The sequence below is a fragment of the Trichosurus vulpecula genome, chromosome 3 (genome assembly GCF_011100635.1).
Source record: "Trichosurus vulpecula isolate mTriVul1 chromosome 3, mTriVul1.pri, whole genome shotgun sequence".
NCBI classification, from domain to species: Eukaryota; Metazoa; Chordata; class Mammalia; order Diprotodontia; family Phalangeridae; genus Trichosurus; species Trichosurus vulpecula.
Genome location: NC_050575.1, coordinates 205,267,865 through 205,284,375, shown reverse-complemented (window position 1 = coordinate 205,284,375; position 16,511 = coordinate 205,267,865). Strand labels below are relative to the sequence as shown.

Here is a 16,511-nt window from a genome sequence, read left to right as displayed (position 1 = left end):
TTTTAAGCTGTTGTTTTCTTTGTATTTTTTTCAGTATTTTTTTGGTTCTTCTTTAGCAAGTCATTGACTTGCTTTTCATGGTTTTCTCACATCATTCTAATTTCTCTTCCCAATTTTCCCTCTACTTCTCTAACTTGCTTTTCCCAATCCTTTTTGAGCTCTTCCATGGCCTGAGACCAGTTCATGTTTTTCTTGGAAGCTTTTGGTGTAGGCTCTTTGACTTTGTTGACTTCTTCTGGGTGTATGTTTTGGTCTTCTTTGTCACCAAAGTAAGATTCCAAAGTCTGAGACTGAATCTGGGTGCGTTTTTGCTGCCTGGCCATGTTCCCAGACAATTCACTTGACCCTTGAGTTTTTCGTCAGGGTATGACTGCTTGTAGAGTTAAGAGAACTATGTTCCAAGCTTGGGGGGATGCGCCAGCTCTGCCACACCAGCACTCCTCCTTCCCCAAGAACCCCCAACCCGGACTGACCTTAGATCTTCAGAAGGCTGTTGCACTCCTGCTCTGATCCGCCACTTAATTCCTCCCATCAGGTGGGCCTGGGGCCCGGAAGCAACTGCAGCTGTAGTTCTGTAGCTGCACCACCTCCACTGCCCCCAGAGCCTTGATTTTCTCATTCCCCATAGCCTGATTGAGCTTAAGACTTAATACATATCTATGACTATTACAAGTATGGCTAAAATAGCTCTTCAGAAGTCTTCTAGAGATGCCCTTGGTTTTGCTTTTGGCTTTAACTTTAGCGTTCAGTAAAAAGAAAGGTATATTGATAAAATGTTAGACATTTAAAAGGATGATGACATACTGAGCTTTGGTGGGGGGTAGAAATGTATTCTTTTTGTATTACCTTTTGAAATCTTATTTACAAAGCCTAGCTCAGGTGTCACTTCAGCCATATAACTTTCTCCGATCCCTACCTCAGATGAAAGTGGTCCCTTCATCCTTAACTTCTTAGAGCACTTTGTCTGAGTATCTCCTTTTACTTCACTGTACACTACCTGATCCTGTGGTTACTTGTACAGGCAGGCTGTATCACTTTACAGCTCGATGAGATGGTAAGTCCTCTGAGGGCAGGACCCATGTATCCTTTTTCTTCTCTTGCAGAAGAAGAAGTGAGAGGCACTTAGTGCTTAAGCTTAAGACTTGGCATTGGTGATGTCTGTGTTGGTTTGTACAGTAGCTTGAGGAAGTCAAAGTACATCTTCCATTTAGCAGAAAAGGAAGTCTTAGCACAGGGTGACTTTAGAACTCAGAGTCAACTAAAGGGGGTACTTGTGATCTCTGTTGTCTCCGTTGCCTTTTGACACCGAAGCTAACAGACTTTAACCTGTCACAGAGCACGTATGACATCATACTGGGTAGCTGGATTGATTGTGTCTTTCTTTTGGCTTTAGGTGTTCAAAAACTTTGAGTACATGGCGCGTCAAGACGATGAGAGGAGAAGAAAGGAACTTGAAGAGAAAGTGAGAAGAAGGGAAGAGGAGGAGGCCGCAGCAGCAGCAACTGCTGAAAAAGTGCCAGCCCCAGCCCAGGAGGTGGAGATAGACTCTGGTGCAGAGTGTGGCTCTGCTGCAGGGGCTGCTGGGCATCAGGAAACCAAGAAGGTGAAGCCTCCTGCACCTCCAGGGCCTGAGCAGGAGGCAGGTCACGGCTCTGCAGAGGTAGAACCTCCAGCAATAGCTGTTGCTGATGTTCCAGTTGAACCACCAGCCCTTCCCAAGTAAGGATTTCAGTTTTGCAGCTTCTTTTCCATGCTGGCAGCTGGGTTTAGCTCAAATGGGGTTTCACATGATAGGCATGTTTTTTTTTGTCCTTTTGTTTATTAGGCACAACACATTTTCATAATGCTTCATGGTGCTTCAGATGTTCCACACTGGGTTGTATAAAAGATTGTGATTTTGTCTCTGGGGAAATTCAAAGAGTAGCATAAGAATTTGCCCATGACTATATGCTAAATCAGTATTGAAGCCAGAATCAGAACTCCCAGTTCACCTAACTATTCTGTTTTTTTGAAGCTAGCATTATCCTGTATAAGCTCTCTGAGCATTATTAGGAGGAGCTTTTCTTGCTTAAGTTTTTACTTTTCTGTGTAATGTGTAGTATAGTGCAACCACTGTAAATCCAAGCATATGCTATACATAGTGATTATTATGTAACATTTTTAAAGTCCTTATACTTTTCTGGATGATCCAAACTAGTTACAAAGGTTGCCTTTTTTGGAGTCTGCAGGCAATTTGGTTTTTCTTTAAGTGAATAAAGCTGAAACTTCTGTGTAGAAAGCATGCTAGCTATATCTTAGCTGTGGCATTATAGGAAAGGAAGAAGTTGTATATCCTGGTATGCTTTCTTTTTTAGGTGAATCTCTTGATTTCAAAGATAAATGTAGATCTATGTACCTTTCTTTTTATAGGTCTGTTGGTTCTCATTATTTTTTTTTTAAATTTATTTATTTATTTTTAGTTTACCACACATGGTTCTACATAATTTTGAGTTCCAGATTTTCTCCCCTCCCTCCCCCCTCCCTCCCCAAGACGGCATGGAATCTCATATAACTATCATGTATAACTTCGCATTGAATTAATTTATACACTAGTCAAGTTGTGGAGAAGAATTATGACCAATGGAATGAATCATGAGAAAGAAGAAACAGAACCAAAAAAAAAAAACAACCCAAAAACAAAAACAAAAGAGAAGCAAAAAAGGCGAGCATGTAGTGCGCCCCAATCTGTATTCAAACTTCACAGTTCTTTCTCTGGATGAAGATAGCATTCTCCATCGTGAGTCCCCTGGAGTTGTCCTTGCACCTTAGGTTGCTGAGAAGAGCGAAGTATGTCAGGGTTGGTCCTCACGAAATGCATATATCTGTGGCTGTGCACAAAGTTCTCCTGGCTCTTGGTTCTCATTATTTAGATTCACATTCATTATCACATTTCTTAGAGTACTTGAGATCTTAGTCCTTTTTTTTCTGAACCCCTCTAGGCCAGGGCTAGGCTTGGCATTTTTGTCAGAATAGTACAAATACTTCTTGACTTGCAGATGATTGAGTGCCAAGGACTTATCTTTATCATTCTGTAAGGAATTGTCTCATCATTGACTGTTTAATATTATGGTTTCCTATTACTATGAATGATCTTCCTGACTTCCTTTCAGAGTTCCTTACAAATACATGGTAATCTTATAGGTACTTTGTTGGCTACTTCTTCAGTGGTTCTCTGATCTTATTGTAAGTGCTCCCTCAAGTGGTACAAATTAGAACCCATCCATGTTTTCTCATTTTGTGCAACTCTTATACTTCCCCTCCTGTAGTTCTTCCATAAAGACCATGCCCAGCGTGTTGGGAGCTTTCTTTTAAATTTCTTTACATTGTATAGGTACCAATAGAGCAAACAGCCTCTGCATTGATCATACGTTGCTTTTGATACTTCACCAGCACATCTCTTTTTCTAGTTATATATTTCTCAGATAATACCTCGTGTTGCTTCTTCTGTGCAGTTCTTTGTTGGTAATGTATTATAGAGTATTCATACCCACCGTGAATCCCTCCGTTGCCTTTTGGGTGGCTTGCAACTTTGATTCTTCAGAGAATATGGCATTGTATGTTATTTAGCTGCATAGCATCACTGGAAGAATATTGGTATTAAAAAGATGAGGCTTTGTTTCAGGGAGAAGCTTAAAGTTATTAAAAACATTGTACAATTTCACAAATGCAGTCTAGCCTATTTTCTTTCTTCTCTTTATTTCTGAGCCCTCTTTATTTTTTATTGAGAGTATCTGTCCAAATTTTACACACACACACACACACACACACACACACACACAAAATGTAGTATGTGTATTTTATATAGGGCTGTGTGTGTGTGTGTGTGTGTGTGTGTATGTATGTATACTGATAGTCCAGCTTTTTAGGTATGTTTTTGCAACTGATATTTTATAGCCCATTACATCTTTATGATTAAACAGGTACAGAGAATACAAGATACCACTATACTTACTGTTTTTTAAAAAAACTGTGAAAACCCATTTGGTTCAATAAATCAAAATGCCAACTTGAAAACTCTTCTCAAACTAGATATTTTCCATTTAGTAACACGTAATTGTTTGAAAGCAGAAAAAACAGATATAACTTTCACCCTTTAATTATAAATTTCAGTTAAAGGATAATGTATGACTTTGTAAGTGCTAAGGAATACTGTATGAGTAAGTTAAAATGCTAAAAGTAATAGTGTCATGGAATGTTGGTGTTGGAAAGGACTTTAGAGAAGATCTGCTTTTCTTTTATAGATGAAGAAACTGGGGTTAGAGAAATAAAGTGACTTGCCCCAAGGTCATGTGTGGTCTGCAAGAAAGGCTTTTTTTTGTTTGTTTGTTTATGTGTGTATATTCCTGTATTCTTTATTGGGGAGAGGTTTGAGTTAGGAGATCATAGATCATAGATTTGATGACTACTGTTCAGGTCCCCTTTAGCCTTCTGAGTCTTTGATTCTATGATATGTCTCCCAAAGCACTCCAAGGGTGCATCGTCATTCCACAAATGAGACATTCAAAGTTCCATCTGCTTGCGTTGGAAAGAGCAGTTGATGGCAACGTGATGGGAATCCGTGGGGGAGAAAGGAGACCTAGCAGCCTGGGCTTTCTGTGAGTTTCAAGGACGGAAGGACTGAAGGGCAGGCATGCCCCCAAATGCATGCCTTTGGTTATAAGGAGCATGCCAAAAGAATGGAGAATCACAGTGTGTTCCATCCTGGTTGATAGTTACCAGAGAGATAAGCATCAACATCTGGGTTTTCAAGGCTTGGGGGGCTCCTTGAGGGCTGCCCAGAGTCTCCACACCAACACTCTTCCAATGAATGTGCCCCCTGCAAGAAAGGCTTATTGGAGGAGATTGTGCTTGACTCAAGTCTTGGTGTACATAATTGGTGGAACATAAATTCCATTCCCAATTTTATTTTCTTTTTGAGACTAGTTTTTCCTATCTCACCTAGCTTGGGAATGCAGTTGGCCACTCATGATCCCAACCCTGTGCTGATTGGCATGGGGAATCTTCATCCTCTGCTATTTCTGACTTGGGCTGTACCCTGTCTTGGGCAGTCTGGCCCAGCCTCCATCTTCTGCATTCAGAGGCTTGTCATATCAATGTCAGAAACTTTGTGCAGATACTTGCTTGGCTTTAGCATGTTTGCTACTCAGACCTGCTGAGCCTGAGCTCAGAAATACCACCTCAGTAGAACTATGACCTTGAGCCTCAGATGCAGGTGTTACAGGTATGTGTCACCAGGGGGTAGCAGAGTTGTATGTATGTGGGGGGGGGTGGGGTGAACTGAGAAATTTAGATTTTAATATTAATAGGTGATTGGATGTAACCATAGATTCTGGATTAGGGTAGTTACATGGTACAAAAAAGTTTTTGAGATTTTGGCAATTTGTGTACAGATTAAACTGAAATGAGCAAGGCTCGTGACAGAGATGGTCAAGGAGGGGAGTGCTATTAGGTTTTGGTATAGTAGAATTCAGGTGTTTAAGAGACTCTTGATTTTCTCGTTCCCCATAGCCTGATTGAGCTTAAGACTTAATACATATCTAAGACTATTACAAGTATGGCTAAAATAGCTCTTCAGAAGTCTTCTAGAGATGCCCTTGCCTTTGCTTTTGGCTTTAACTTTTGTAGGCTTATTAAAAATTTTGAATTTGCTTTGATGGTTTGTGAGCTTAAATTGAGTTATAATATGTTAGAGGTAAGCATCTCTCTGTTCATCAACACTTCTTCCTATCTGGTGGTTGTTTTAGCCATTGCCAAGCATTGTCCTGCAGCACACCAGGAAGCATTGTCATTTTTTGGCTTCTTTTTGGTTCTCTGTGAATACGGTAGCCAGAGAAGTGACAAAGTATCTCATTAGTTCTGGGTGAAATTTTAGTGCTTTTAAAAATGGATTGAGAAAGACTATCTTAAGGACTGTCTTTTGAATTGGTCTGATTTCTGTCATGCTCCAGGTCTCTCTGATTGAATATTCACATTGTGATTTATAGAGCTAGACTTTTGATACTTGAGTAAAAACTCAGACTTAGGGTGTATTTTCCCCATTTTATCCCTAAAGAAATCAATAGAGTAAGATGCTAATTTGCCCATAGCCATATAGCAAATAAACGGCAGAGCAAAATCAGAACTCTCAGTATAATCCATTGCACTGCTCTGTGTTTTGTTTTTTTTTTCCCTAAGACTGCATCATCTTGTAGAAGGTGTCTAGGCATTAGACTTTTTTACCCAAGGTCCTTGTCTGTGTCACAATTTGCATAGTGGGTCCTTTTCTTTCAGAATAGGATTATTTAGGCCCTCTGGTTTTGCTGAGTACTATTCGAAGAATCTCTTATCCTTATAAAAAGGCTTCACTAGACTGAAAGGCAGTGGGGTGTAATGGATAGAGACCTGGCATTAAAGCCAGACAAACCTTGATTTCAGTGCTGCCTCTCTAACATACACTGTCTTTCATCCAGGAGTATCCTATGCTAGTGAAATCACAGGTATAGTTCCTATTCTTATTTTTCTTAGCTGGAACCTAGAAAAAATGGTCTTCTCTTATTGTCTCCTGTTCCTCCCCTTTCACATACTTCTTGATCCTGTACAATCTGGATTCCAACCTTATGAGTCAACTGAAACTGCCCTCTCCAAAAGTGACCAGCAGCCTCTTAATTGCCAAAGCCCCTGATAGCTTTTTCTCAGTTTTCATCCTTCTTGATCTTTCTCTGGCATTTGACACCATTGATACTGCTTTCCTTCTGAATACTCTTTCTTTCTCTGGGTTTCTTTTGGCTCTTCTCCTACCTGTTTTTTTTGCCGATTCTACTGGTAATTTTGAGTTGGATGTCATATGGACATCTCACATTTATCATGTCCAAAACAGAATTCATTATTTTTAATATCAACTAACTTCTCTTTCTGAATTTCCCTATTTGTGTCAAGGGTATCGCCATTTTGTGCTTAGCACAGTGCCTGGCTCATAGTAAGTGCTTAATATGTGTCTATTCATTCATCCTTTTTTCCAGTTACCCAAGTTCACTATTTTATTGTCATCCTCCACTCCTTAGTCATTTGTTAAGTCTTGTTAATTCAGCCTCCGTAGCATCTCTTGCTTTTGTCCTCTGTTCACACATCCTTCACTGCAGTTCAGGACCTTATTGCCTCTCTCCTGGATATTGCAGTAGCCTCTTTTTTGGTTTCACTGCCCCAGGTGTTCTAATCCATTCTTCACACAGCTGTGGAAATGATTTATCCTGAAGTGTAAGTCTGACGATGTCACTGCTATACTCAGTAAAATCTCCGTGATCTTTAGGATCAGATACAAGCTCCTCTGTACGGCATTTAAAGACTTTCACAGCCAGAGCCCACCTTACCTTTCTTTGTTAGACATTACTCCCATGCATGTACCTTGTGGTCCAGACACACTGGCCTTTTTACTGTTCTCATATACTGTCCTCCCTTCTCTTCTGTGCCTTTGCACTGTCCATCCGCCGTGCCTATAATTTGCCTCCTCCTTACCCCCATCTCAGAATTCTTAGGTTTCTTCAGATTTCAGCACAAACTCTACTTTCCATATGAAGCCTTTCTGATTTTTGCCTTTTCCCCCCCACCCCCCAACTGTTAATGCCTTCCCCCAAATCACCTTGTATCTACTTTGGTTATACCTATGTATGTATGTACATGCCATCTCTCCTTGGCTGGATTGTTAACCACACTGTTTCACTTTCATCTTTGTGTTTCCAGTGCCTGGCATAGTGCTTAACACACTGTAGGGGCTTAATCAATTTTTTTTCTTCCCAGGACCTTTAGCTTTACCTACCAGTTTCAGGTAGATTCACACACACAGTGTTGTTACTCATTGTAGCATGACACTTTTAATGCACTAACATTTAACAGTTTCTTCTGGTTCAGCTTACTCTTTCTAAAAATAATTATTTATTTTTATTCTGTACTTAATAAACACCAAATAAAATGAGTATTTCCACACACCAATTAAAACAGAAAGAAAATTGTACACAGAACCATGAATATGTCTTGCTTCAGTTTGCTTTTCCCTTTAAGTATAATATAAATTCAACATGCAATTTTTAAAGGTGTCCTGCTTGTCTGTTTCTTTTGTGTGCATTCAAAAAATGTTTCAGTGGCCCCTTTTTCTTTTTTTTCTTTGATAAGACTATTACTAACTCCCTTTTCACCCTTTCCCCCATCTCTGACACTTAATAAATTCTTATTTGATTGATATGGTTAGTTTTACCTATTTTGGGGTACTAGTGGAAGGAACTTCTCATTTTTTCCCACCTGCTACTTAAGTGGTTTGGCATTGATACCAATTTAACTAGGGTAAATGAAGATCAGAATTATTCCCTAGTTGCCTGAAGTGTCCTACTTTCATTCTTTCAGGCAGTGAAGCAAGGCAAGTGAATGGTACTAATACAAAACAGTTTTCTGGTCTAACAAATTCTTAATTTAGAATTTGTTTATATGCTCTCACTCCACTTTTTCTCTGGCTTCACTGTCTGATACTGCTGAGAGCATTTTGGAAAGTTTGGGGCTGATGATTTTAATGTCTTGCTTGAGTTATCCTGGAAGGGTGCTTGAATAGGATGAAGAGTTGTTCTAAAAGATAAATAGAGCATGTTTTGTAGTGAGGAAGAACTAGAGATCAATGTGGAAGTTTTGTCTTTGGCTTTGGTTGACAGTGCCCAGGTATAATTGCTGTGTGACTCTTTTATAGTTCAGAATTTTTAAGTGAGCAGGTATGTGTCCTCTACTTCAGAGTGTACCAACATGTCTAGCAGTTAACCAAATCTTTTGTTGGTAGTTTGAGAAGGTGTCAATAAAACTGAATGCCAGAAATTGCCTTTGTAAAGTGAGAAGTCTTGCAAAGACCACAGTTCTTACTACCTACATTTGCAAACTCACCAAGGTGTGTCAGCCGGCACTGCTAAGATTCTTGTGGAGTTATAGCTAGCATTTGAGCATCTGTTGTAATGGGGGAATATGCAGCATAATTAAATGAAATAAATATATGAATTCTTAATTTCCTTTAGCCAGTATTTTAGCATTTGTCACCAAAAAATGTTTTAATACTTATAGCTATACTAATAGCTTGAGTTTCACTGCTTCTCTGTGTTAAATCTTTGAATAACAATAAATATTTATCTGGTATTTTAAAGTTTCAAAAGACTTTATGTAAATTCTCGCATTTGATTTTCACAATGTGAGGTAAGTACTCCAGATATATAGTAGGTAATACAGGATGAAGGTACTCATCTAGCAATAGTGAAATTGCTAGATTTCACAGTTACAAAATAAGTAAACTGGTACTGGAACAATGGAGATGATTTGTACAGGTATCTGTATCAGTAAACTTACATTTTAAATTTAAAAAAAAGTTTTTTGTCCCTGCGTAGTCTAAAAGGATATTGCTATTTTTTACCATTATTTTCTGAGGCTGGAAAGTAGGACTCTTGACCTGCTAAAAATCAATGCTTATCTCTTTGTCCTTACGTTTAAAAATTTTTAAAAAAATTAAATTTTACTTGCCTTTTTCCACCTGCCTAGTTTAGATATTTTGGAAAGCAAGAGATCAACAAAGGTACAATGGGAATAGAAAGTATTTAAAGGATTATGATTACATTTATGTTCAGTTTACATAGCTGGAGGTCTATATCAACTCTTAAGAGACTATTGTGGTGATTCAGCTCTTTCGTCCTTCATTAGTTGTCTCCATTATCCCTTGGAAGGAAACAACAGAATCACCTGCTTTTTAACAGATTTGATGCTATGAAATTCTACTCTTTATTGTTATAGTGAATATTGTTATAGCAAAGTACCTCTAGATCTGTTAAACTAGAATGGCTAAAGCAATTGTGACAAATCAGTAGTTCCTTTTTGTAGGTGGGTCTTGTAACAAAAGCCTAAATGTGTGTCATTTTAATTAGATGATTTTTGATTCAGAATAGTATTTTAATGCTTTCATATATCTGTAGTTCTTATCACTGTGTTCACTCAACCAGTGCTGATTACAACCCTTCTCTGCCTCTTATCTTTTGTGTTTCTTACCCATATCTTTCCAGAACTTGCCAGAGGCCTTTCCTGTGATTTCTTTTAATATCTCAAAATAGTCTTTGAAGTGTCTATATGTTTTCATTAAGTCTTGCCAAGTAATCAGTCTTTCTCCCTTTCAGGTCACAGATATAGCTGCTGTTGTCTTTTTTGTTGTTGTTGCTTCTCAAGTGTAAGTCATTGCTGGTAATGTGATGAAGCCTATTTTTGCTTGCTTTGTTCCTTTCAGTTGCCCTTTGATTCACATGTAATTTTTTAAAAGTCACATTGATTTGTAGCCATGTAGACTTAATGGAGAATATTGATGTTTCAAGAGAAGGACTTTTGTAGTAATGAACATTTGAGATTACTGAGAAAACAAGTTTCCCATGTAATCCAGTCCCATCTATTCCATTTTGTAGTTCCTCTTTAAGATAAATAGAATTTGCTTATTCAGCTATGAATCATGGTTTAAGGCTACTAAGCAATAGGCAGTTTTTTATCTATGTTGTTTTCTCAGTATATAGATTGTTAGGCCAATCAACAGGAACATTTTAGAGAACATCTTCGGTAGAGATTTTTTTTTTTATTTGGGTGCTACTCTGGACTTCTCCCTGGTGTGTAGTTTAGCAGATCTCTTCTTGTAGGGAAGCTCACCCTGCCCTGAAGGCAGAAGGAATGGCTGCACTTTTAGTGTATGAAATTGACTCATAAATTATCAAATTAATTTATTTCAGCAAATATTTATTAAGTGAATATGAGGTGCAAAGCAGTGATGTTTAGGTGCTAAAGATAGAAAGTAAAAAGATACATGGTTCCAGCTCTCAAGCTTATAATTTAATAACTTACAAACTTGTGCATAAGGTTGGTTTTTTACCAGTGACTTGCTGTTTCTCATATTCCATAACGCGAAGTTTAGGGCTTCCTCTATTTCTAACATAATATTGACTCCCAGTAGACATCATTGTTAGCTCAGGTAGAAATGTTGGCCTCTGAAACAGGAGAAAATTCATTGAGTAAGATTCAGACTAGTAAGTCAAGTTTATCAAAGAACTTCTTTGCACAATTCCCTGAGCAGAGATGAAAGTGATACGCATTCACCCTTTGGAACAATAGAGCAGTGATAACTGAAATAGGGATATGATTGGATAAAATGGTGTAGGATGGAATAAGGGAGATCTTTGTTGGAAGATATCCCCTTTGTCCCCTGCCAGAGAGGATTAGGAATCTGTTGTTACACAAAATCCTTTGGGCTTGTGCAGTGGTATGTGTTGCACACTTCCATACTCTCTAAAAGGTGTTTGGCTCCCTCTTTAGCTTAAAGCCTTACAGAAAGTGGCACTAGGAAAGAAAAAGGTAAAACACAGTGCAAGGAGTAAGTTTGGTAAGTCCTTGCCTGAAACTGAATTATGTCTGTTTATTTGATAGGACGACCTCTTTGCCTTTTGGTAGATTCTGTGTTACAGTTTAGCATTGTTTCTAGGGTATATGGGGTGTTCCAGAGGTCTAGCGTGTCTGGTATGAGGGCTTGCCAGGCCCTTTTCAAGGCTGCTCATCCACTTTTGGTGTCCACTCAGCTCTCACCTATGGTCCCAAGAAGTTTTAGCATTCACAACAGTCACACCCCAGTAAACTATCTCAGCAGACAGGCTAAACCAGGTTGAGAGTAACCACTGGGCCTCAAACCTCTTGGTGAGTTAGGAAGGTTAGGGAAGTGTTTACCCCAAGCATCTGAAGACTTTCCCTAGTGGAATGGGTGGATGAGAACAGTTTGTTCCAAAGTCCATGAATGCCATTGAAGCAGGCTCTGTGGAGCTTTTAGAGCTTTGTTAGACATTGAAGATGCCAAGATCATCCTCTGCATCCCAGGCCATCGCCAGTCATCTTCACTTTTGTTTTGCCACTGGACTTCGATGACTCTGGAAGAGAGTCTGCTGATGAGGCTGATAATTTATACAACCCTGCCTTAGTTAAATCCAATTCACTTGAAAGTCAGGCCATTGCTTGTGATGTCATTGGTCCTTTTCGAAAATAAAGGACAAACAACAGCATTGGCTCTATAGAACATTTGTGGAGGAATTGGTCAGAATTTTTTTTTCTATCTCTCAAATTTTTTCTGAAGCTAAGTTACTGTGGTTTTATTTCAGTTTTCTTTCCTTTTTAATTTATATCCTTTTTTAAATATCACATTCATTTCTGAATGTCTCTCCTCTCCCACACAGTGAGCCTTCCCTGGGAACAAAGATTAAAAGTATAAAGGAAAAAAAATGGCTTGGCATGAACAACCCCATATATGCAGTATTCCTTACCCATAGTACCTCATCTCTGCAATGAAGGAGAGGGATGTGTATTTTCTCAATGTTTCCATTATGGATGAGCTTGTTAATTACATATCATTCTGTTTCTCTTTTTGGGGGAGGGGGAGTGTTATTGTTCTTTTAGATTGTTTTGGTCCTATACATTGTTTTCCTGGTTCACCTTACTTCATTCTGCATCAGTCCATATAAATCTTTTCATATTTTTCTGAATTATTTATATATTTTCTTACAGTAAGGTAATTCCATTGCATTCATGTACCACAATTTCTTTAGCCAACCTTCAACCTATAAGCTTTTTTTCTGGTACTTTGCCACGTCACAAAGTACTGCAGCATGTATTTTGGTGTCTACTGGAGGACTTCTAAAAAATAATTAATTAATTTGTGTTTAGATTTTAACATTCACTTCAGTAAGATTTTGAGTTTTACATTTTCTCACGTTCTCTCTTCTCCCCCCTCCCCAAGATGGCGTGTAATCTGATATAGGCTCTACTTATACATTCATATTAAACATACTTTTACATTAGTCATGATGTAAAGGAGAATTAGAACTAATAGGAGGAACCACAAGAAAGAACAAAACAAAAGAAAAGGAGAGCAAGTAGTATGCTTCCATCTGTATTCAGAATCCAAAGTTCGTTCTTGGGATGTGGTTAGCATTTTCCATCATGAGTCTTTTGGAGTTATCCTAGATCCTTGCATTGCTGAGAAGAGCTAGGTCTATCAAAGTCAGTCATCACACAGTGTGGCTGTTTCTGTGTATCATGTTCTCCTGGTTCTGCTCATTTCACTCAGCATCAGTTCATCTAAGTCTTTCCAGTTTTTTCTGAAGTCTGCCTGCTTGTCATTTCTTATAGCATAATAGTATTCCATTACATTCATGTACCACAACTTGTTCAATGTCGAATTCTTTGCCACCACAAAAAGAGCTACTGTAAATATTTTTGTACATGTGGGTCTTTTTCCTGTTTTTATGATCTCTTTGGGATACAGACCTAGAAGTAGTATTGCTGGATCAAAGGGTATGCAGTTTTATAGCCCTTTGGGCATGGTTCCAAATTGCTGTCCAGAATGGTTGGATCAGTTTACAACTCCACCAACAATGCATTAGTGTTCCAGTTTTCCCACATCTTCTCCAACATTTATCATTTTCCTGTTTTGTTATGTTAGCCAAACTGGTAGGTGTGATGTGGTACTTCAGAGTTGTTTTGATTTGCATTTCTCTAATCAATAGTGATTTAGAGCTTTTTTTTCATATGACTATAGATAGCTTCAATTTCTTCTTCTGAAAACTGACTTTAATTTCCTCTGAAAACTGCCTTCATATCCTTTGACCATTTATCAATTGAAGAATGACTTGTATTCTTATAAATTCGACTCAATTCTCTATATATTTTAGAAATGAGGCCTTTCTCAGAGACATTGCCTGTAAAAATTGTTTCCCAGCTTTCTGCTTCCCTTCTAATCTTGGTTGCACTGGCTTTGTTTCTGCAAAAACTTTTCAATTTAATGTAACTAAAATCATCCACTTTGCATTTCATAATATTCTCTAACTTGTTTGGTCCAGGAATTTTTTATTTCTGTCTTTTTCTTCTTAGGGGGTGATTCACCAGTGGTATCTCTGTCTTAAAGGGTATAGACATTATATATTATTATATAATCTCTCTTTTTTTGAGGTGTGATTCTGAATTGCTTTTGAGATGAATTCATAATCCCACCGACAAGTGTGGTCTGTCTTTCTGTTACCCCCACCCCAACATTGACTATTTCCATCTTTAGTCATATTTGCCAATTTGTTGTATGTATAAGGTGAAACTTGAGTTGTTTTGACTTCCTTATCTCTTATTAGTGATTGGGAACAATCTTTTGTACGTCAGTTGTTTGCAATCTTTTATATGTTATTAGTTTTCAACTCTTTTGAGAACTATTTGTTCATATCCTTTGAAAATTCAATGAGGAATGGCTCTTGGTCTTATATATTTTGTATTAATTTCTATATATTTTGTACAGGGAGTCCTAAAAATCTTAGTGCAATTTTAACTAATCTTAACCTTAATAGTGTAAAACTACTCTGAGAATTTTGGAATACCCTATATATCAAACCCTTATTAGAGGTATTTGATGCAAAGGTTTTTTCCCCCCAAAATGACAATTTACCTTTTTATCCTAGTTAACATTGATTCTTGTTGGTACAAAGTCCTTTCAGTTTCATGTAATTACAATGATCCGTTTTGTCTTTTCTGATTTCTGTCCCTTGTTTTGTTAAACATTCTTCTAGTCATAGTTGTGGAGGATATCTCTAACCATTTTCCTGTAGTTTTAAAAATGATGTGATGTTTATAGTTGAGTATCGATATGCTCTTTTGTGGTATGTGGTGTGATCCCCTTAAGGATTTGTTCTGAAAAACTTAGACTCAGTCAAAAGGCTGTACCCAAGAACCTAGAAGGCCACATGTGGCCTTGAGGCCATCCTCGGTGTAAGGTGTTTAATTTAGTTAAGATCAATTTCTTGCCAAACCACTTTTCATTTTCCCCCAGAAGTAACTTAAGTAGAGTGTCTTTTCTCAGTATTTGATATTCTCACATTGATTGAACATTGGGTTATTGAGTTCATTATTTCTCCCTTTCCCTTTCCCTTTCCCTTTCCCTTTCCCATTCCCTTCTTTTGCTTATCTAGTTTGAAAAGCCATCTTATGGACTAGGGAGTTTTCTTGAGGTCTTTGAACTGTGAACTTTCTGTGGAAGTATCAGTATTTATATTGGAGGTATGTGAATACCCTCTGGCTTGACAGTGTGGATCTAAAAGTACAAATTTTTTTATAAGGAGTTGTATCTAGAGTGTTCAAGGTTGTGTTTGCATGGTAGAACATATTTTATCTTGCAGGTGTTTCGAGTTCCTTGGAAGAAGAGAGACAAAAGCCAAGTCTACAGGGTTTCCCAGTTTTATTTCAAATTATATCCTTTTTTTTTTTTGACCAGATTTGTGATTTCATACTGACCTTTGGCAATTTACAATGTTAGAGAGTTGTTTGGAGTAAGCACTTGGAGGTTAATGACTTGTTCGAGGACATACAGCTAGCTTGTGTCAGAGACAGGACTTGAGTCATCCTGGCTCTGATTCCAGTTCTCTATTATGCCCGTCTGCCTCTCATCAAATTATGTATGGTTGACAAATTAGCAAAATACTTTATCAAAAATCATCCTGGTTTAGTTGGTCCCTTGTTTTAATTGTGTGATTCTAGCATCTCTTTTTTTCAGGGACAAACAGTGTTCTGTGAGAGCTTTTAACTAAATGATCTCTTCGGTCTCTTCCATCTCTACTATGATGTAATTTGTGGAATTAGTGTGTACCTCTAACAGAAGCATTGCCTTAGTTTCTTTCATTGAAGACATTTTACCTCTAGGTGTCACTGTAGTTAATGAAAAGACTATTGCATGTTTGCATGAGAATCTGATGATGAATAATACAAAACTGTAGAAGTGCAGATTCTATTTTTTCTTTTACAAAATAGAGCAGGTTCTTAAAAAAATAGTGTGTAACAAAAATGTACATTAGCGTATGAAAACTATGTTTTCTCCTATCTTACAGTGATCTGTCTACTGTAGATGGTGCTGTCTGCCATGTAGATGTTCAAATAATGCAGTAGAAACCTAGATTAATAACTTATTTGCATATGCCTTGGGTCAGATGATTGCAGCTGAAGATGTGAGGAGAGTTATAAAAGTCAGTCAGCCCAATTTAACCATTTTCATTAGATGCCTAATAAAGCTTTTAAGATGTGTGTTGGTTCTTTTTCCTGAAGCCATTGTTCTACAGGTGTTCCTAAAGTCTGGACACATAGGCAAAAATGCATATTTTCAAGAAATTAAATGATTGAAATTTTCAAAAACATTTTATTTAATTGGAATATTAACAAATAACATCTTCAACTTCAAATAACATCATATGATTTCATATTCGTATTCCAAGAATGAATGTGCTAAAATTGATGGCAGTGTGGAGTTATTGAGTTACTACATCGAGTTCATGTGGATCTTGTAAAGCACATCAACCTTTGCATCAGAAATGATGGAAATCATATTGAAGGTGTTATTTGTTAATATGCCAATTAAATAAAATGATGTTGAAAATTTC

General features: G+C 37.7%; 1 protein-coding gene across 1 annotated transcript in view; it reads left to right on the top strand.

Annotated features, from left to right (window-relative positions):
• The window catches only part of NUDCD3 (NudC domain containing 3), a 132,822-nt gene that overhangs the window by 15,911 nt on the left and 100,400 nt on the right, over positions 1-16,511 (top strand). The window contains exon 2 of the mRNA XM_036751758.1: positions 1,394-1,719. Within this exon, the coding sequence (XP_036607653.1) occupies positions 1,394-1,719 (326 nt within the window). The remainder of the gene's footprint in view (positions 1-1,393; positions 1,720-16,511) is intronic.